The sequence below is a fragment of the Parasteatoda tepidariorum genome, chromosome 1, assembly GCF_982258835.1.
Source record: "Parasteatoda tepidariorum strain Cologne lab strain chromosome 1, Ptep-v5.0, whole genome shotgun sequence".
Lineage (NCBI taxonomy): Eukaryota > Metazoa > Arthropoda > Arachnida > Araneae > Theridiidae > Parasteatoda > Parasteatoda tepidariorum.
This window is the reverse complement of record NC_141755.1, coordinates 22,268,641-22,283,405: the sequence shown is the minus strand read 5'-3', so window position 1 is coordinate 22,283,405 and position 14,765 is coordinate 22,268,641. Positions and strand designations below refer to the sequence as shown.

The following is a 14,765-nucleotide window of genomic DNA, read 5'->3' as shown; positions in this document are numbered from 1 at the left end:
AGTTTACCAATTTTTGAGTTTATGACTATCACTGTTCAACTCCACATCCTGTAACAACGAGATCACACCAAGTTACACAGTTGACATCATCTTTTAATTTATTTTTATCAATTGACTCATAAAACTGAGTTTCTTTTAAATATTTAAGATACATAGTATTTAAATTTAATTATAAAATGACAATTTGATAATGCTATTTAATTTTCAAATTCATTATAAATAAAAATCTTCTTAAAATGTAAAAAATGAAATAAAGAATTTAGAAACCAGAAAAAAAGATGAAGATAATAACAAAGAAAAAAGATATAATAATGAATAGAGAAAATAAAAGAATTTTACAGGGCTGAATAATGACTACATATTATTAAAAATAAAAGGAACTGAATTATTATTAAGAATTTATCAACAGAAATATTTGAATGAAATAAGTTCAGAAAATGGATGTTCGACTGGAATATGAAAACACAATTTACTCCGATTTAAAACCTGCACACACATGTAACTAATAATACATGAAATACAAATAGTTAGAAATTAAAACATCACATCCAAAAACTAAACTTATTTTTTCAACTTCTTTACACAATGCAAAAGTTCTTAAAGTAATAATTTTTCAAAATCTTCTAGTCAATTTCACAAAATTTAAACTTTTTTTAAACATATTTTCTTAAACAACCTGCACACTCAAATCAATAAAATGAAACAATATAAAAATTTCATAGCAAAATATATTAATAAAACAAATTTACATCACAGATTTATTATCATTCATCTTAAATGTAACTTTACGGATTCACAAAGTTTTTACAAATCACCATTTCAACCAGCAAAATGTATTTGTAACATTTTAAACTTTGCAATAGCTACAAAGGTGAGAGAAATTACTAAAATTGAAAAAAAAAATAGTGAATTATATTATTACAAACAATCAATACTAAATATAAACATTAATTTAAAATAATTAAATTAATTTAAAACGAGATTCTATATTTATACAACAATTTTACATTGAACTTCATAAGAGTGAAAAAGGTCATGACTTTATTGAGCCTTCAAATTTATCATTTCATTTATAGATAAAATTTTTGTGACATTTTAAAAGTAATAAAACTATTAGTACAGTTAAAATAACATAAGGGTGGTACTGAATAAATTATACAAAATCCTTTGAATTTAATTCAAGTATTTAGTTTTTTGAAATTTTATAAGTCCTATAAAACTAAGAAAATGAATAACAATTAAGAAAACGAATTAAAATATTGACTATACCTGATTTGCAAAAAAAAGAAAAGATATTAAGTAACTAAGCATTATTAAAATCATTTAATAATTAAAAAAAAAATTACAAGATAGTCATAATTTACCAAGTAAATGCATTTTAAATACAACTGTCTTTTTAAAACCAATAGATTATTATTCAAACAATTTTTTAAATTTAAGTTTATAAATAATAAAAATGTATATGGAAATGTTTTATTGAACAACAGAGTTCATATTTTAAAAATCTAATTGGTCTATCTGTTTAAAATCCATTATCACAGTTTTTTTTTTTTATTCATACTCTAAGTTACCCTTTAGATATATAAGATTATGTTTTACATAAATTTTATAAATGACAAAAATTATTTTTAGATTTATTTTTTTATCATGATCACATTTTGTTCAATTTCCAACAATTCTGGGACTATATTTTTTTGAGAATCGCATTTTCCTAACAAACCAGATCCAGATATAATCTATTAACAATTGAAAATATCTGTAAAAATACACAGAAATAATTTTTCACAAGTGTTTCATTTAAAAGCATTTCAAGTGGGTAATAATTTAAATTAAATGACATTGTGAATTGTACAAAAATTCTTTATTGAATTACTGTTACTATAAGCATAAATACATAGTTATGAATTATATAAATGTTAATTCTGGGAGTCCAGAAGATGAAAAATGAATTGAAAAACATTTAAAGACACAGAGAATGAGATTAAAGTATACGATTTGCTGTCTTCAGTATTTCTAGAAAATTTAATTATTCCATTATATTTTTTATTACTAAGTATTGAAATTAGTTACAAAGTACATCAACAGATTTCATGGCTAACTATGAAAAATTATAAATCAATTTTTTAAAATGACCACCATTAGTAGCACATTATATACCAGTTTGAGGACAAAATTAATCAGTTAAAATAGTTTATCATAAATCAGAGAAAAAATTTGGGGGGGGGGTAGGGGGGGTTCAGCCACCACCATCTGCAATCAAACGTTGAGTTGCAACTGACTTTACAACTGGAAAAGAGCTGGTTTCCTAAAAAGAATGCAGCAAACCATACATTATTATCTCTTTCCTGTCTTCTTTAAATGATTTTTGGAATCATTATTCATATTTGAAACACTCAGTTCCGATTCAGAAATGACACTCAGTTACAAGAAAATGTAGATGTAAAGAAACTAAGAGCTCAAACATTTTAAATTTAACATTCAATATACCTTTCAAAACAGCTGAAATATAAATATTTGTAAAATTTATAAATCTGTACAAAACAAGCAAACAATAACAATGTAACAAGATTAAGCAGCAGCTTTATTAGAGTATTTGTTCAAATATGCAGCAGGTACGTAGCCTTTCTGAGCATGACGATCCTCCACAAACCACCATTGAGAGTTTCTGTTTAAATCACATTTGTGTAACACCAAAACTACCTGCCCCTGCTTTAAAGGTAATTGATTTGCTCCATTTGGTAAGAAATCATACAAAGCAAAATAATACTGAAAAAGACAATAAAAATCAAATTATACAAGAATGTAATAAAAGCAAATTAAAAACATATAATTAAATTTTTTAAATTAAAATTCTCAGTCCTGAAGCAGCATTTTTTCAGGCTTTCTGTGACACACTTCTCTAGCAATTTTATTTTTCTGCAAGATACTTTTAATAATAACAAATACACATGTTACTAATTTAAAGTAACAAAAGAGTTAAATTTACAAAAAAAAAAAAAAAAAAAAAAAAAAAACGCTATTTGGATGAAATAAAATTTTAATTAAATACGTAATATTTTTTTATTCTAACATTACGGACAATAGCCTCGCATTTGGAAGGGCGAAAAACACGCCTTTTCAGCATTTTGTAAACCATTCAAACATTAAAAGTAAAGTAATTAAAAATCCTGAAATTCCAGCAGCAACTACCAAAAAAAAAGATCAACGGCAAAACTATCGATTAATTAATTATTTTGCAACAAATCTGAATTTGTTACAAAATCCCCATTCACAGTCAAATTTTATTAAAGGAAAAAATTGTGTTCGTTTTTTTAAAAAAAGGAAAAAAAAAGAACATGATTTCTAGAGAAAACTATTTTCTAAACTTTTGAGCTTTTGGACTTTTTTATTTTTTATTATCTAATTGAAATTCTAGCTGACGTGAATTTTATTGAATTTTTTTTTAATTCACAAAGAATAGAAAAATCAGGAGTATTTCTGTCCCCTTGGATGTGCGAGAAAGGCATCTTTTGAATATAATTTAAGAGGGAAAAAAAATCTTTCGAAAATTTCCGCAGAAAAGAAAACCAAAATTTTTACTCCCCGAAGAACAAACCTTTCTGCAAGAGCTCAATAAAGTTCTGCTACAATATCGCCGTGATTCTGCCATGGAGGTTCTTTGCAGTAAATTAGAGTTCAGTGCACAGTCAATGCAAAGGCTTCTAAGAACGAATTTAAAGATAATTCAAATTTAAAGTGAATTTAAAGTAATCAACCATTTAAAAGTCATGAACAAATATCTTGGATCCTTCTCCTACATAATAAAACCAATTGTAACCCCCTAAGAAACTTCTTTCAAAAGATATTTTACAACAGAGTTTTGACGTATGACTTTAATGTCATACTGAAGTATTATTAACATCAGCATCTTGTTAGTAAAAATAATATGATCATAAATTGTAAAGTATTCCCATAACAGCTCATTGTGGTCTAGGGGGTCACGGAGAGTGAAGCTCTACAATTTCGTGAACAATGGTGTACATATGTAGCGATGTGGTCGGCGTTGCGCACAGGCTTCCTTAACTTCAAGTCAATGACAAGTTTCAAACCCCTACTGGGAACAATCAAATTATAAGCCCCTTTAAACATACAAATGGCCCGTAAATTCAAAACATTTTTAAAAAAACCTTTTAATAATTGATAGTTATGACTATTTTTTAATCAAAAAAATTATTTAACTTTTGCACACAAATTATAAGCTAAATATGAACATATTTTTCCTTAATAAGTATTCAAAAAATGAATGACGATAAAAAAACCCAAAGACAAACCAGAAAAATATGGTTTCTACATTCCACTTAAAAAACTTAATTTTATTCTCACTAAGTTTCAAAATTTGTTACTAAGTTCCTCAACAGCTGAATGGAAAAACTACAACACAATGTGTATCATGTTGTTTTAGATTTTCTTGTTAACAGTACCATCTAGTGACAAGCTTTGCAACTAGTTTAGAAATTTCACAATAATGAATTTTTTGGTTTTTTAAAGCAGAAGGAAGAAAAACATATCAGGGTGCGTAGCCAAATTATTCAACAAAAAATAAGCACCTTCTAAGCACTTTTCAAACACTCAAAAAATATTTTTGAGCACTTTACAAAAATATCATAATTAGGCAGGTTTGGAAAGTTTTAGAGAATTGATGGTTTTAACCGTCATGTAAAAAAAAAAAAAAAAAAAAAAATCTTTTGGCATTATTTCAGACAAGGAATGAAATTTAGAATCATGTAAAACGAATGGTGTTTTCGTACGCTAAGGACTGACAATATGCCAAAATAGATTGGGGTTGAATTAATTGTGAAAATGTTGAATAGAACAATGTGAACTGTGTCTTTTTGCACAATTCGTAGCGAAAATAAACATGGTAAGGGAAAAATCTCATTTTGAAAAAGGGAAAAAGCACTTTTTAAAAACACCCAATGCAAAAAGCACCTTTAAGGGCTTTTAAAAAACGAAAATAGAAAATAAGCACCTTTAAGCACTTTCTAAAAATGCTATGCACCCTGCATATTTATTTTGTTCCTTTTTTTAAATTTAGTTTTAAATCGTCGGTCACTTTTGAGACACAGATTAGAAGAAAAAAAAGAAAGAAAGAAATCGGAGCTCACCTCTGGAATATTTTCACAGTCTAAATCATTTGGAACCTCTGCATAATTTGAATCCTCTGGTATGTCTTCATACCTATGCAAGCTGTACAGGTTGTCGACGTCATCTGGAACATTATCATACAGTTCTGTTCCTGATTTAGCTACAGAATATGGATCAAACTCATCGATAGCTTTAGATACATTCTTAGTTCCTGTAACAGGGACAGAATCCATTAAAGTACTAGTTGGTTGAATAATGTCTTTAGAGAACTCATCTATTTCCTCATATCTATGAGTGGGTTCCGAACTATTCGCTGATGTATTTTCATTGACTGAAGGTTGAGTTACAGTGGCACTTGAAGATATTCTGTTCGACATTCTATCAGGAGCAGGTGGGTTAACAGGGTAACGTGAGGGAGCAACAACTCGAAGTGACGAAGATACAACTGGAGCAGGTCTCACAGGTTGAGTAGTCTTGTTAGGAAATTTCGGGGACTGAGAAGTGAGCGCCTTTTTAGACTGAGCATATATGTCTTGTTGATTGGTTGGCACATTAGGTGATGAAACTTGCATGATATTCCAATCATCAGCTCCAGACACTTTTGAGACAGAAGAGTTAGGAAGATTTTTGACTAAACATTTAGCAGGAACGAAACCTTTGTTATCTGTAAATAATGATTAATTAGAAAATGTGTTTTTAAACTTTTTTTTAAAGGTTTATTATACTACAGTTGAGCATTGATTTTTCAAACTAGTCAGAATCATAGCTGCTCAACTGAATATTCAAATAATTTAACATAATCTTACATCTATAATACAATCTTACTTGTTTGAGGGTGAAATTTTAAATTAACAAATTAAATTGTACAGATATTTCTAGTAACGATAACAGAAATAAAAATGTACTTTGAATTAACATACTGTGTCTTACTATGGATTTTGTTTCTTGACCCATAAAATAAAAGTCGAGAAAAGATGACTACAATTCATATAATAATATAGAATAATTTTTAAATTGTAAAGTATACTAGTTAACATTCGAAAAAATTTATTTTTAAATATTAAAATACAGAATCTGAGAGAAATCGGCCTAATAGTTTTGAAATAATCAAACTTTAAAAAAATAATCATGGTTTAACATAGTTATTTTGCAAAAACTAATATACTAAACTGATTTTATCTAAACTTTGGATTTTGTCATTTAAAATAACACAGTTTATAATATGAAAATTTGAGTATTATCAACTTTTAAAAAATAAGTAAATAAAAAAAATCATAAATATTTATAAAAAAAGACTGTTTTATGGATGAAATTAATATCTTTTGATAAACAAATTTGGTAATTGTATGCAAAAATGTCTTGATTAGTTTAAATAGTTCCAGAGATGGGGAAAACTATGCAGAAAGAGAAATTAACATTTAAAGGCCCTAACTTTCAATTGTTCTCTTGACTAAACTAGTGTAGGACCAAATGTTTCAGATTTCGCCTTCCTATATTTCGAGGCTCAAGAATCCAAATTCATATAAAAAAAAAGTTGTGTTTATTCAGAAAAAGCATATTTTTGAGTCTGATATTGTAACTTAAAATATCATTTGCACAAATTATCACATTATTTTAAGGTTAGTTGTTAGAAGATCCCTAAAATATTGCGTCTCAAAATGGGAAAATTAGATTGCTAAATCAAAAGTTATAAAAAGTCATTTTTTGGTGCACTTTACATTTAAAAATTTATCATAAAAAATAATTAAGTAATAAAATTTTTGCAACATATTTTATAACAATTAGGTACTAAGTATTACACACCAACTTAAAATAGCTTTATGCAAATTTTAACTCATTTAGTATATTATGATTAAAATGCAAGCATATTAAAACTAATTAAAATATAAAAATTAAGAATACTTATGTTTCAAGAAAACTTTGTAGATTATTTAATACAGGGGTCTCCAAACTTTCCAGCCTCAGGGCCATACTGATTACTCCAGTAAGTTCCGAGGGCCAAAACCATATTATCATTGTTGCCGGTGGTAAAAAGTGAAATAGTCGACTGATGAAAAAAAAGGTCCGAAAAAGTACGGAACATTTAAAAAAGGCTGCAAATCGGACTAAAGTCCGCAAAATGGCAACACTGGATATTATTAATTTTTCTGTCATTATCTGTAATTTCTAGATTAGTCGTAGAGTACGAGCTATGAGAAGTAACGTGACACGACATCTGGTGGACACAAGCGGAAATAGGTAGTACCTTCTATCGCTAACAGATGGCGCTAATAGCGCGTACAGAATAATCTCGTTGGTTCGAGAAAGTTCTGGTGTCTTCCACTCACTTCTAGATGGCAGTAATTGGAATATATAAGAAGGCTAGTGGCGCAACCACAAGTCAGTTCCTATGACACTGTTGTGAAATAAAATAGTGCGTACCTCCTTAAAACATGTTTGTGCGTGTTTAAGTTTAAGACATCTTTGTAACAGTATTTTGATTTGAATTGTTGCTTTTGTGTGTGATTTAGTAGTATGGAAAAGAAGCGAAAAATTGATAGTGAATGCAGAAAATTCAAAGATTAGTGGAACATTCAGTATTTCGTAATTGAGTCCAGTAATAAGGCGCTATGTTTGATTTGCAATGAAAGCATAGCCGTTCTCAAAGAATATAACATTAAATGTCATTATGAAACAAAACATTTTCAAAATTACTCAAAATATACAGGAAGTTTGCGTACAGAAAAATTTGAAGCTATGAAGCTTGTATTGAAATCGCAGCAATCTTCATTTGCAAAACTCAAAACTGAACAAGAGGCTGCAACTCGTGCCAGCTTTCGTGTGGCTCTTGAAATTGCAAAACGTGGAAAACCATTCACCGATGGAGAAATGATCAAAGAATGCATAATTGCAGTAGCCGAAGAAATGTGCCCTGAAAAGGTAAATTTATTAAAAACTGTCAGTATGTCAGCAAACACTGTGGCTCGAAGGGTAGAAAACATCGCTGAAAATATATCCTCTCAACTGTTCGACAAAAATGTACATGTTGAGTGGTTTTCTTTGGCCTTGGATGAGTCAACGGATGTGTCAGATACTGCTCAGGTGTTGATTTATATTCGAGGAGTAGATAAAAGTTATGAAGTGCATGAAGAACTTCTTGATATGTATAGTATTCATGGCACAACTACTGGTACAGATATTTTTAAAGGAGTTGAAATGGCCATTAATCAAAAGAACCTTCGATGGAAAAACGTGAAATGTATTGCAACTGATGGAGGCAAAAACATGAGTGGGAAAGATAAAGGAGTGGTCGCTCTTGTATCAAAGGCTGTAGAAAATGACGGTGGTTCAAAACCATTAGTCTTACATTGTATCATTCATCAACAGTCTTTGTGCGGAAAATGTTTGGATTTGTCTGAAGTTCTGAAACCAGTCATATCAACTGTTAATTTTATCAGATCTTTTGGGCTGAATCACCGACAATTCCGACAATTTATTGCAGAGATTGGAAAAAAATGACTTACCTTATCATACTGCCGTACGTTGGCTTAGTTGTGGGAAAGTCCTTCAGCGCTTTTTTGAATTTCGAGCAGTGATCGAAATTTTTTTGAATGAAAAGCATCGCCCTCTTACTGAATTACAAAACAACGCATGGCAGTGGAAGTTAGCATTATATGTTGATTTGACAAAACATGTGAACGAACTGAATTTGAGATTGCAAGGAGAAAACCAGCATCTTCCTGATTTATACACTAATATCAAATCATTCCGGAAGAAATTGATACTGTTTCAATCACAACTACGAAGTAAATGTTTTTCACATTTTAAAATATGTGAAATATTCAGCCACACCACTGAGACTGAGTTTCCTATCGATTTTGCAATCGAAACTTTGAGTGCTTTGAAAATAAATTTTGATACTCGTTTCTCGGACTTTGATGCCATTGCGAATCAAATTAAGATTTTTCAGAATCCTTTTGATACTGACATTGAAACCCTAGCCCCGGAACTTCAAATGGAAATGATTGATCTACAGTGCAGTGATATAATTAAGAACAAATATCAAAACTCATCTTTGTTGGAATTTTATAAGAGTCTTCCACTGACACAATTTGATAATTTGCATAAATTTGCTCGTGGGCTGTTTTCTGTTTTTGGTACTACTTATTTGTGTGAGAAGACCTTCTCCAAAATGAAGTACACAAAAAATGTTTACAGATCTAAATTAACTGATGAGCATCTTAAATCTCTTTTAATAATTGGTACAAGTAAAATTAGTCCACAACTGCAAACTATTGTCAGTGGAAAATCTCAATTACATAAATCTCTTTAGTATTTCATATGTCATTATACTTGTTATAAATTATGTTTTTATTTAAAATGTATAAAATGTTAGTTGGACTCATTTCAATAATTTGTTAGTTATTATATACTGAAGTTAAATTTTCTGCATATTATACATGTCTTTACTCATTACAATTCTGTGTTTCTTTATCCAACTTATCACAAAAACAATAACAATAAGCCTACAACAATGTTATGAGTAGTTAGCCCATGACCATATCAATGTAGATGTCATATTAATAATTATTCAACATAAAATTAGAACACTTCAGTAAACTAAATTTAATTTGCTATAAAAATATGTTCTGTAAAAGGAATTTTTAAGTATGCTAGCTCTCCGCGGGCCGGACAAAATCTGTCCGCGGGCCGGATGTGGCCCTCGGGCCGTAGTTTGGAGACCCCTGATTTAATACATTTCATTAACAATTTTTTTTAATGAAAATTTTGAATTACTACTGAAAAGTACTCAATTATTGAAAATTTTAGCTTTTAGTAAAATACATTTTAAAAATTAATTTTATTGGCTTAGTAAAACTAATTATAAAATAATAAAATTAAGGATACTAACTAAATGCTTTCATGGAAATTCTGTTGACTATTTAATGCATTTTATTAATAATAATTTAAGCTTATATGGCACAATACATTTGATATATTATTCATTAGAGTGCAGAGTCAGATTAAGCACTTTTAGAGATTAAGCACTTTTTACAAAACCGGAACAAAAAAAGCATTGATAAGGGCTTTTAAAACACGTAAATCAAAAATAAGCACCGCACCTTTAACCACTTCTTAAAAACACTACACACCCTGATTCATGTAAGGAAGCCAATTATAAGCAATAAAAATAATACCAATTAAATATTTTAATTGTTTCATAAATTTCAGAATTTTGAGAGGAAAAAGAAATATTATTTAAAAATAGAGCATATAAGAAGCTTTAATTTTTCATCCAAAACTGTAATTACAATAATATTTTTTTTACTCATTTTCGGAATGATTTCTATTAGAATTCACACTGGGTTTTTTTTTTATAAATAAATTCACATTTCACAAAAAAAATGCCTTTTTAAAAATATTTTTTTAAACAAACAAAATAAAAAGCTCATAAATGATAAAATATACTGTTCCTTATGAAACATTTAACTAAAAGCAGGATTTAAAAATTTATAACTCCTTACCTCCATTATCCACAAACCAGCGAAGATTTTGTCCCATCGGATCTTGTTTTTTTATAACTCCCACAACGTCTCCCTTTTTTAGGGTAATGTCCATTATGTCTACTGCATCAAAATTTTGATTGGCAGTATACAAGTCAGTTTGAGGATAGCACGATTTTACTTTAACTCTTTGGCCGGAGTTCTAAATAAAGATAACATTTTCATTAGTATTGGAAGCAATACATCAAAATAAAACAATACAATTCAAAACAATTTTCACGAGATTTAGTGAACTTTCTGGTAAAAAGCATAAAATGCTTTTGAATTAAAAAAAAAAAAAATACAAGGTGTTGCATTGTGATTCATAATTGTGATTTTTAAAGACGGGAGCACTAATTTAGACAACGTTATGCAATTTTTATTGACAACAGGGGTGATTGTGAGCCCAACTCAAAAGTCCTGAAAATTTCTTGAGCAAAATCATTAACAACGCATTTCAAAAAATTAATGTCTTTATAAATTTAAATCATTGATATTTTCAAAACACGAAATTCTAAATAAATTATACACAGCATAATTTAAATGAATAATTATGTATAAGTTTACTTTTATCTCTCATCACTACCAGAAAAAATATTTAGAAATGAAAGAGATGCCAAGTATAAATTCCAGTTCAAATATTTTAAAATAAAATATACAAGAATTTTATGTGCGATCGATGATTTCTTGAAACTTCTGAACCTTGGACTTTCGGAAATCCGGATTTTTTTTGGAGCACAATCATCTATGTAAGAAGTAACACAAAAAGATTTAAAAAAAAAAGAAAACATATCATAACAATCTGAAGTAAATACTACTTAACAGTTTCCTATAATTGTAACAACGAAATTAACCTAAGATGTATTTTTTTAACTATGGAATTTCGTATTTATTCTCTATTTTGTATTATTATAGTTAATAAAACAGAATGTCTTTTTATTTCATACTAATATGTTCTAGACACAAAATTTGTAAATTAGAATCATTAAATTACTGAAGACAATAATTTGTTTTTCTAAATAAAACACTATGTACCAAGAAAATACCAATTAAATCTATAAATTAAAAAATAAATAGAATCAGGTTTCATAATGTGAATCAACATTTTAAGAAACAGTTCGGCTAATATGCTTATAAAAATTAAAATTTCCTTTAATGATAATTAAACACAAATTATTACATATTTAATGTACTTAAACACATTGGTTGATGTATTGTATAAAATGGCAAATATCAAATTTAAAATAAAATGTAAGAAAAAAGCAAACAATACATTTTAACAAAAATAAGGAAAAAGTGAATTCAATGTTTCAATTACATCCAACCTAAAGGAGCTCTATTTATTGTGCATTTGATACATACAAGGACCGATAAAAAAAATAAGGTTAAAACAATAACATTTAAAAAATAATTATTGTGGTTCGAATATATTTCTCGTAAATGGAGATAAGTGGTTCTAGTTGAGCAACAGTGGTTGAGTTGATAGCTAGTGTCAGTTTGAAGATGTGTTTGACCAATTTAAATGTTAAGATATTTAAAAAAGTGGTCTCGCTCTTGTTTGGAAATGCAAAAATTAATTAATTTTTCAGGAGCAAAAAATGCATGGCCTGTGGAGGGAGAAGCAGGACATTTCAGTCCCACTATTTTGGTCATTTCAACAAAACGTACCTTCCATTGCCATTTCTGTTTTCTCTTTTAGATATTGAAATTCAAAAAAATTTCACCAAATATGCAAAACATACTAAATGATCCTTATTTTTATTTTATTAATTTCTAGCTGCTAACATTTAGACTCTTTCCAAACACTTTCTTTTTTTTCAACAATTATTTGAAAGAAGTTTCCAGATTGCACTGCATGGAGGTAGCTAGCACAGAAATCCTTATTTATTTACTAAACTTAACAATCATATAATACATTATTACATAATAATTAACAGAATTACAAAAATGATGTAACAAAATTAAAGAAAAGTTTTTGTCGAAACATAAAAAAGCTTTTAGCTAATTCATTAGAAATATGAGGGTAATTCCTCTTAAATACTTTGTCAGTGTTTGACTGTTTTGTTTATTCTGGAAATCTGAAAGGATTTTTAAAATTCTTTCATCGCTTTTGATAAGTTTTCTTTTCTTTTTTTTTTTTTCAAGTTTCTTCTATCTGAATAAATTCTTCATACAATTTATCACTTTGGATTTTCTTAATGCCTGCAATGAATTTCCATATTGTTGGATACTTGCTTTGCATTCTTCAATGAATGGCTTTTACAATTAATTGCTTGTACAAGATTCAAAATTTTAAATACTTTCAAAACGTTTATATACTTGAGAAGGCGTTTTTCTGATACCTCTTTAATTTGCTCTTGCAATAAAATATCTCCAAACCAGTTCAAAATATAGGCAATAATTCAATGGATAAATCCTCTTCTAGAGATTACAGTGCTTCTTCTATTTTGTTAGTTGGGACGAAAGCAAGTGCTGGACTATGAACTGAGTAAGGGCTAAATCAGCATTAGTATTACATTCTCATCATAATCCTTCTCCTGAAAGTTTATTTTTCATTATTTTTGCAAGGTGAAAGAAACAGCATCTTATGGCTGCTTCATTCACTGCATATTTTTTTGGGAGGGGAGGGGGAGGTTGTTCCCAATTTTTATTCCCAGTTATGCCATTGATAGAATGGGAAAAAAGGAGTTAAAAACAAAACTCAATTTCTGCGTTTCACTCTTATTAATTTTTAAATACAGGTTGCATAGCCAAATCTTTCAACAAAAAATAAGCACATTCTAAGTACTTTTTAAGCACTCAAAAAATATTTTAAGCACTATATACGCTAAGAAAATGCAAAATAATTTTCAAAGACTTTACATGATCATGATAAAATAAGTAGTTCCTGACAAAGAGCTCTTTTCTTGATTATATTAGCTACCATAAAAAGATCAAGAGATTTTTCGGTTCGATATCAGAGGGTGGAAAATGAAGCCTGAAATTGAGAATATCTGGCAAAATACAGCAGAGTTGCACATGAGAGAGCATTAATCTCACCGAACCTAGCTCAATAGATGCACATGCAGACTCGCAAGTATTTAATCAAACCTGTAAAATTATTGGTGCTTTCATACGCTATGGACCGACGGCATGCCAAAATAGAATGTGGTTGAATGAATTGTGAAAACGTTGAATAAAACAATGTGAAAATCACGCTTTTGCATGATAGGTGGAGAAAATAGACATGGCACAGAAAAAAAATCTCATTTTCGAAAGGGGAAAATTAAGCACTTTTAAAAACACCCCATGAAAAAAGCACCTTTATGGGCTTTTAAAAAGGGAAAATCGAAAATAAGCACCTTCGAGCACTTTTTAAAAATGCTACGCACCATGAAATACTTAACCCTTTAAAATTTCTGATTTCTTGTCACAAGAAATAATAAATAAATACTTTACTAAACTAAAAAAAATTATATTTAGGTCCACTGAAGCATAACTACTGTAATAAAAAAAAGTAAGAAATGGGATAAAATGCCTATATCAATATAGATGAATCGAATTGGTAACGGGAGTGAATTGGGAAGTAACTAAAATGATAAAGGGACCGAAATGGCAGCGGATAGGAAATGCAATGGATCGTGTGGAGTGAGGATGTTATCATGACAATGCCAAGTCCCATAGTGCATGAAAAACTCGAGCATTGTCGCAAAAACTTGAAGTAGGGCATGAGTGAAGCTACCCTCAATGCATAGCCCAAATTTCACTGACTATTTCTGAAATTAAAAGAAAGTTTATTTTAAACAAAGTTCTCTTCAGTACTCTCCAGAGCTGCTTAGAACTAGCTTAATAAATAGAATATCTACAAAGGTTGATCTTGTGTTCGGATAAATACATGGAAAAGCCTGTGATTATATAAAAAAGCTCTTACTTTCATTCCGTACTTTTTGTAGATTATCATTAAGAATTTTTTATTATCCTTATAAATTTTATTTTTAAGCTTCATTTTTGAATAATACACTGAAAATAATCAATGTACAGGGGTCATTTTAATATTACATAAGTACCAAGCGGGGGGGATTTGCTATTTCTGCTGAGAAGGGAGGAAATAGAGGCGTGAGGAATGCTGCTGTTAGACAC

The 14,765-nt window shown here is 29.0% G+C and overlaps 1 protein-coding gene across 1 annotated transcript in view; it reads right to left on the bottom strand.

Moving 5' to 3' along the window:
* Positions 1-1,846: 1,846 nt before the first annotated feature.
* Positions 1,847-14,765, bottom strand: part of LOC107456340 (dynamin-binding protein) — a 59,088-nt gene continuing 46,169 nt past the window's right edge. The window contains exons 21-23 of the mRNA XM_043039179.3: positions 10,629-10,809; positions 5,145-5,788; positions 1,847-2,766 (exon numbers count right to left, since the gene is read on the bottom strand). Of these exons, the coding sequence (XP_042895113.1) occupies positions 2,569-2,766; positions 5,145-5,788; positions 10,629-10,809 (1,023 nt within the window). The 3' untranslated portion in view covers positions 1,847-2,568. The remainder of the gene's footprint in view (positions 2,767-5,144; positions 5,789-10,628; positions 10,810-14,765) is intronic.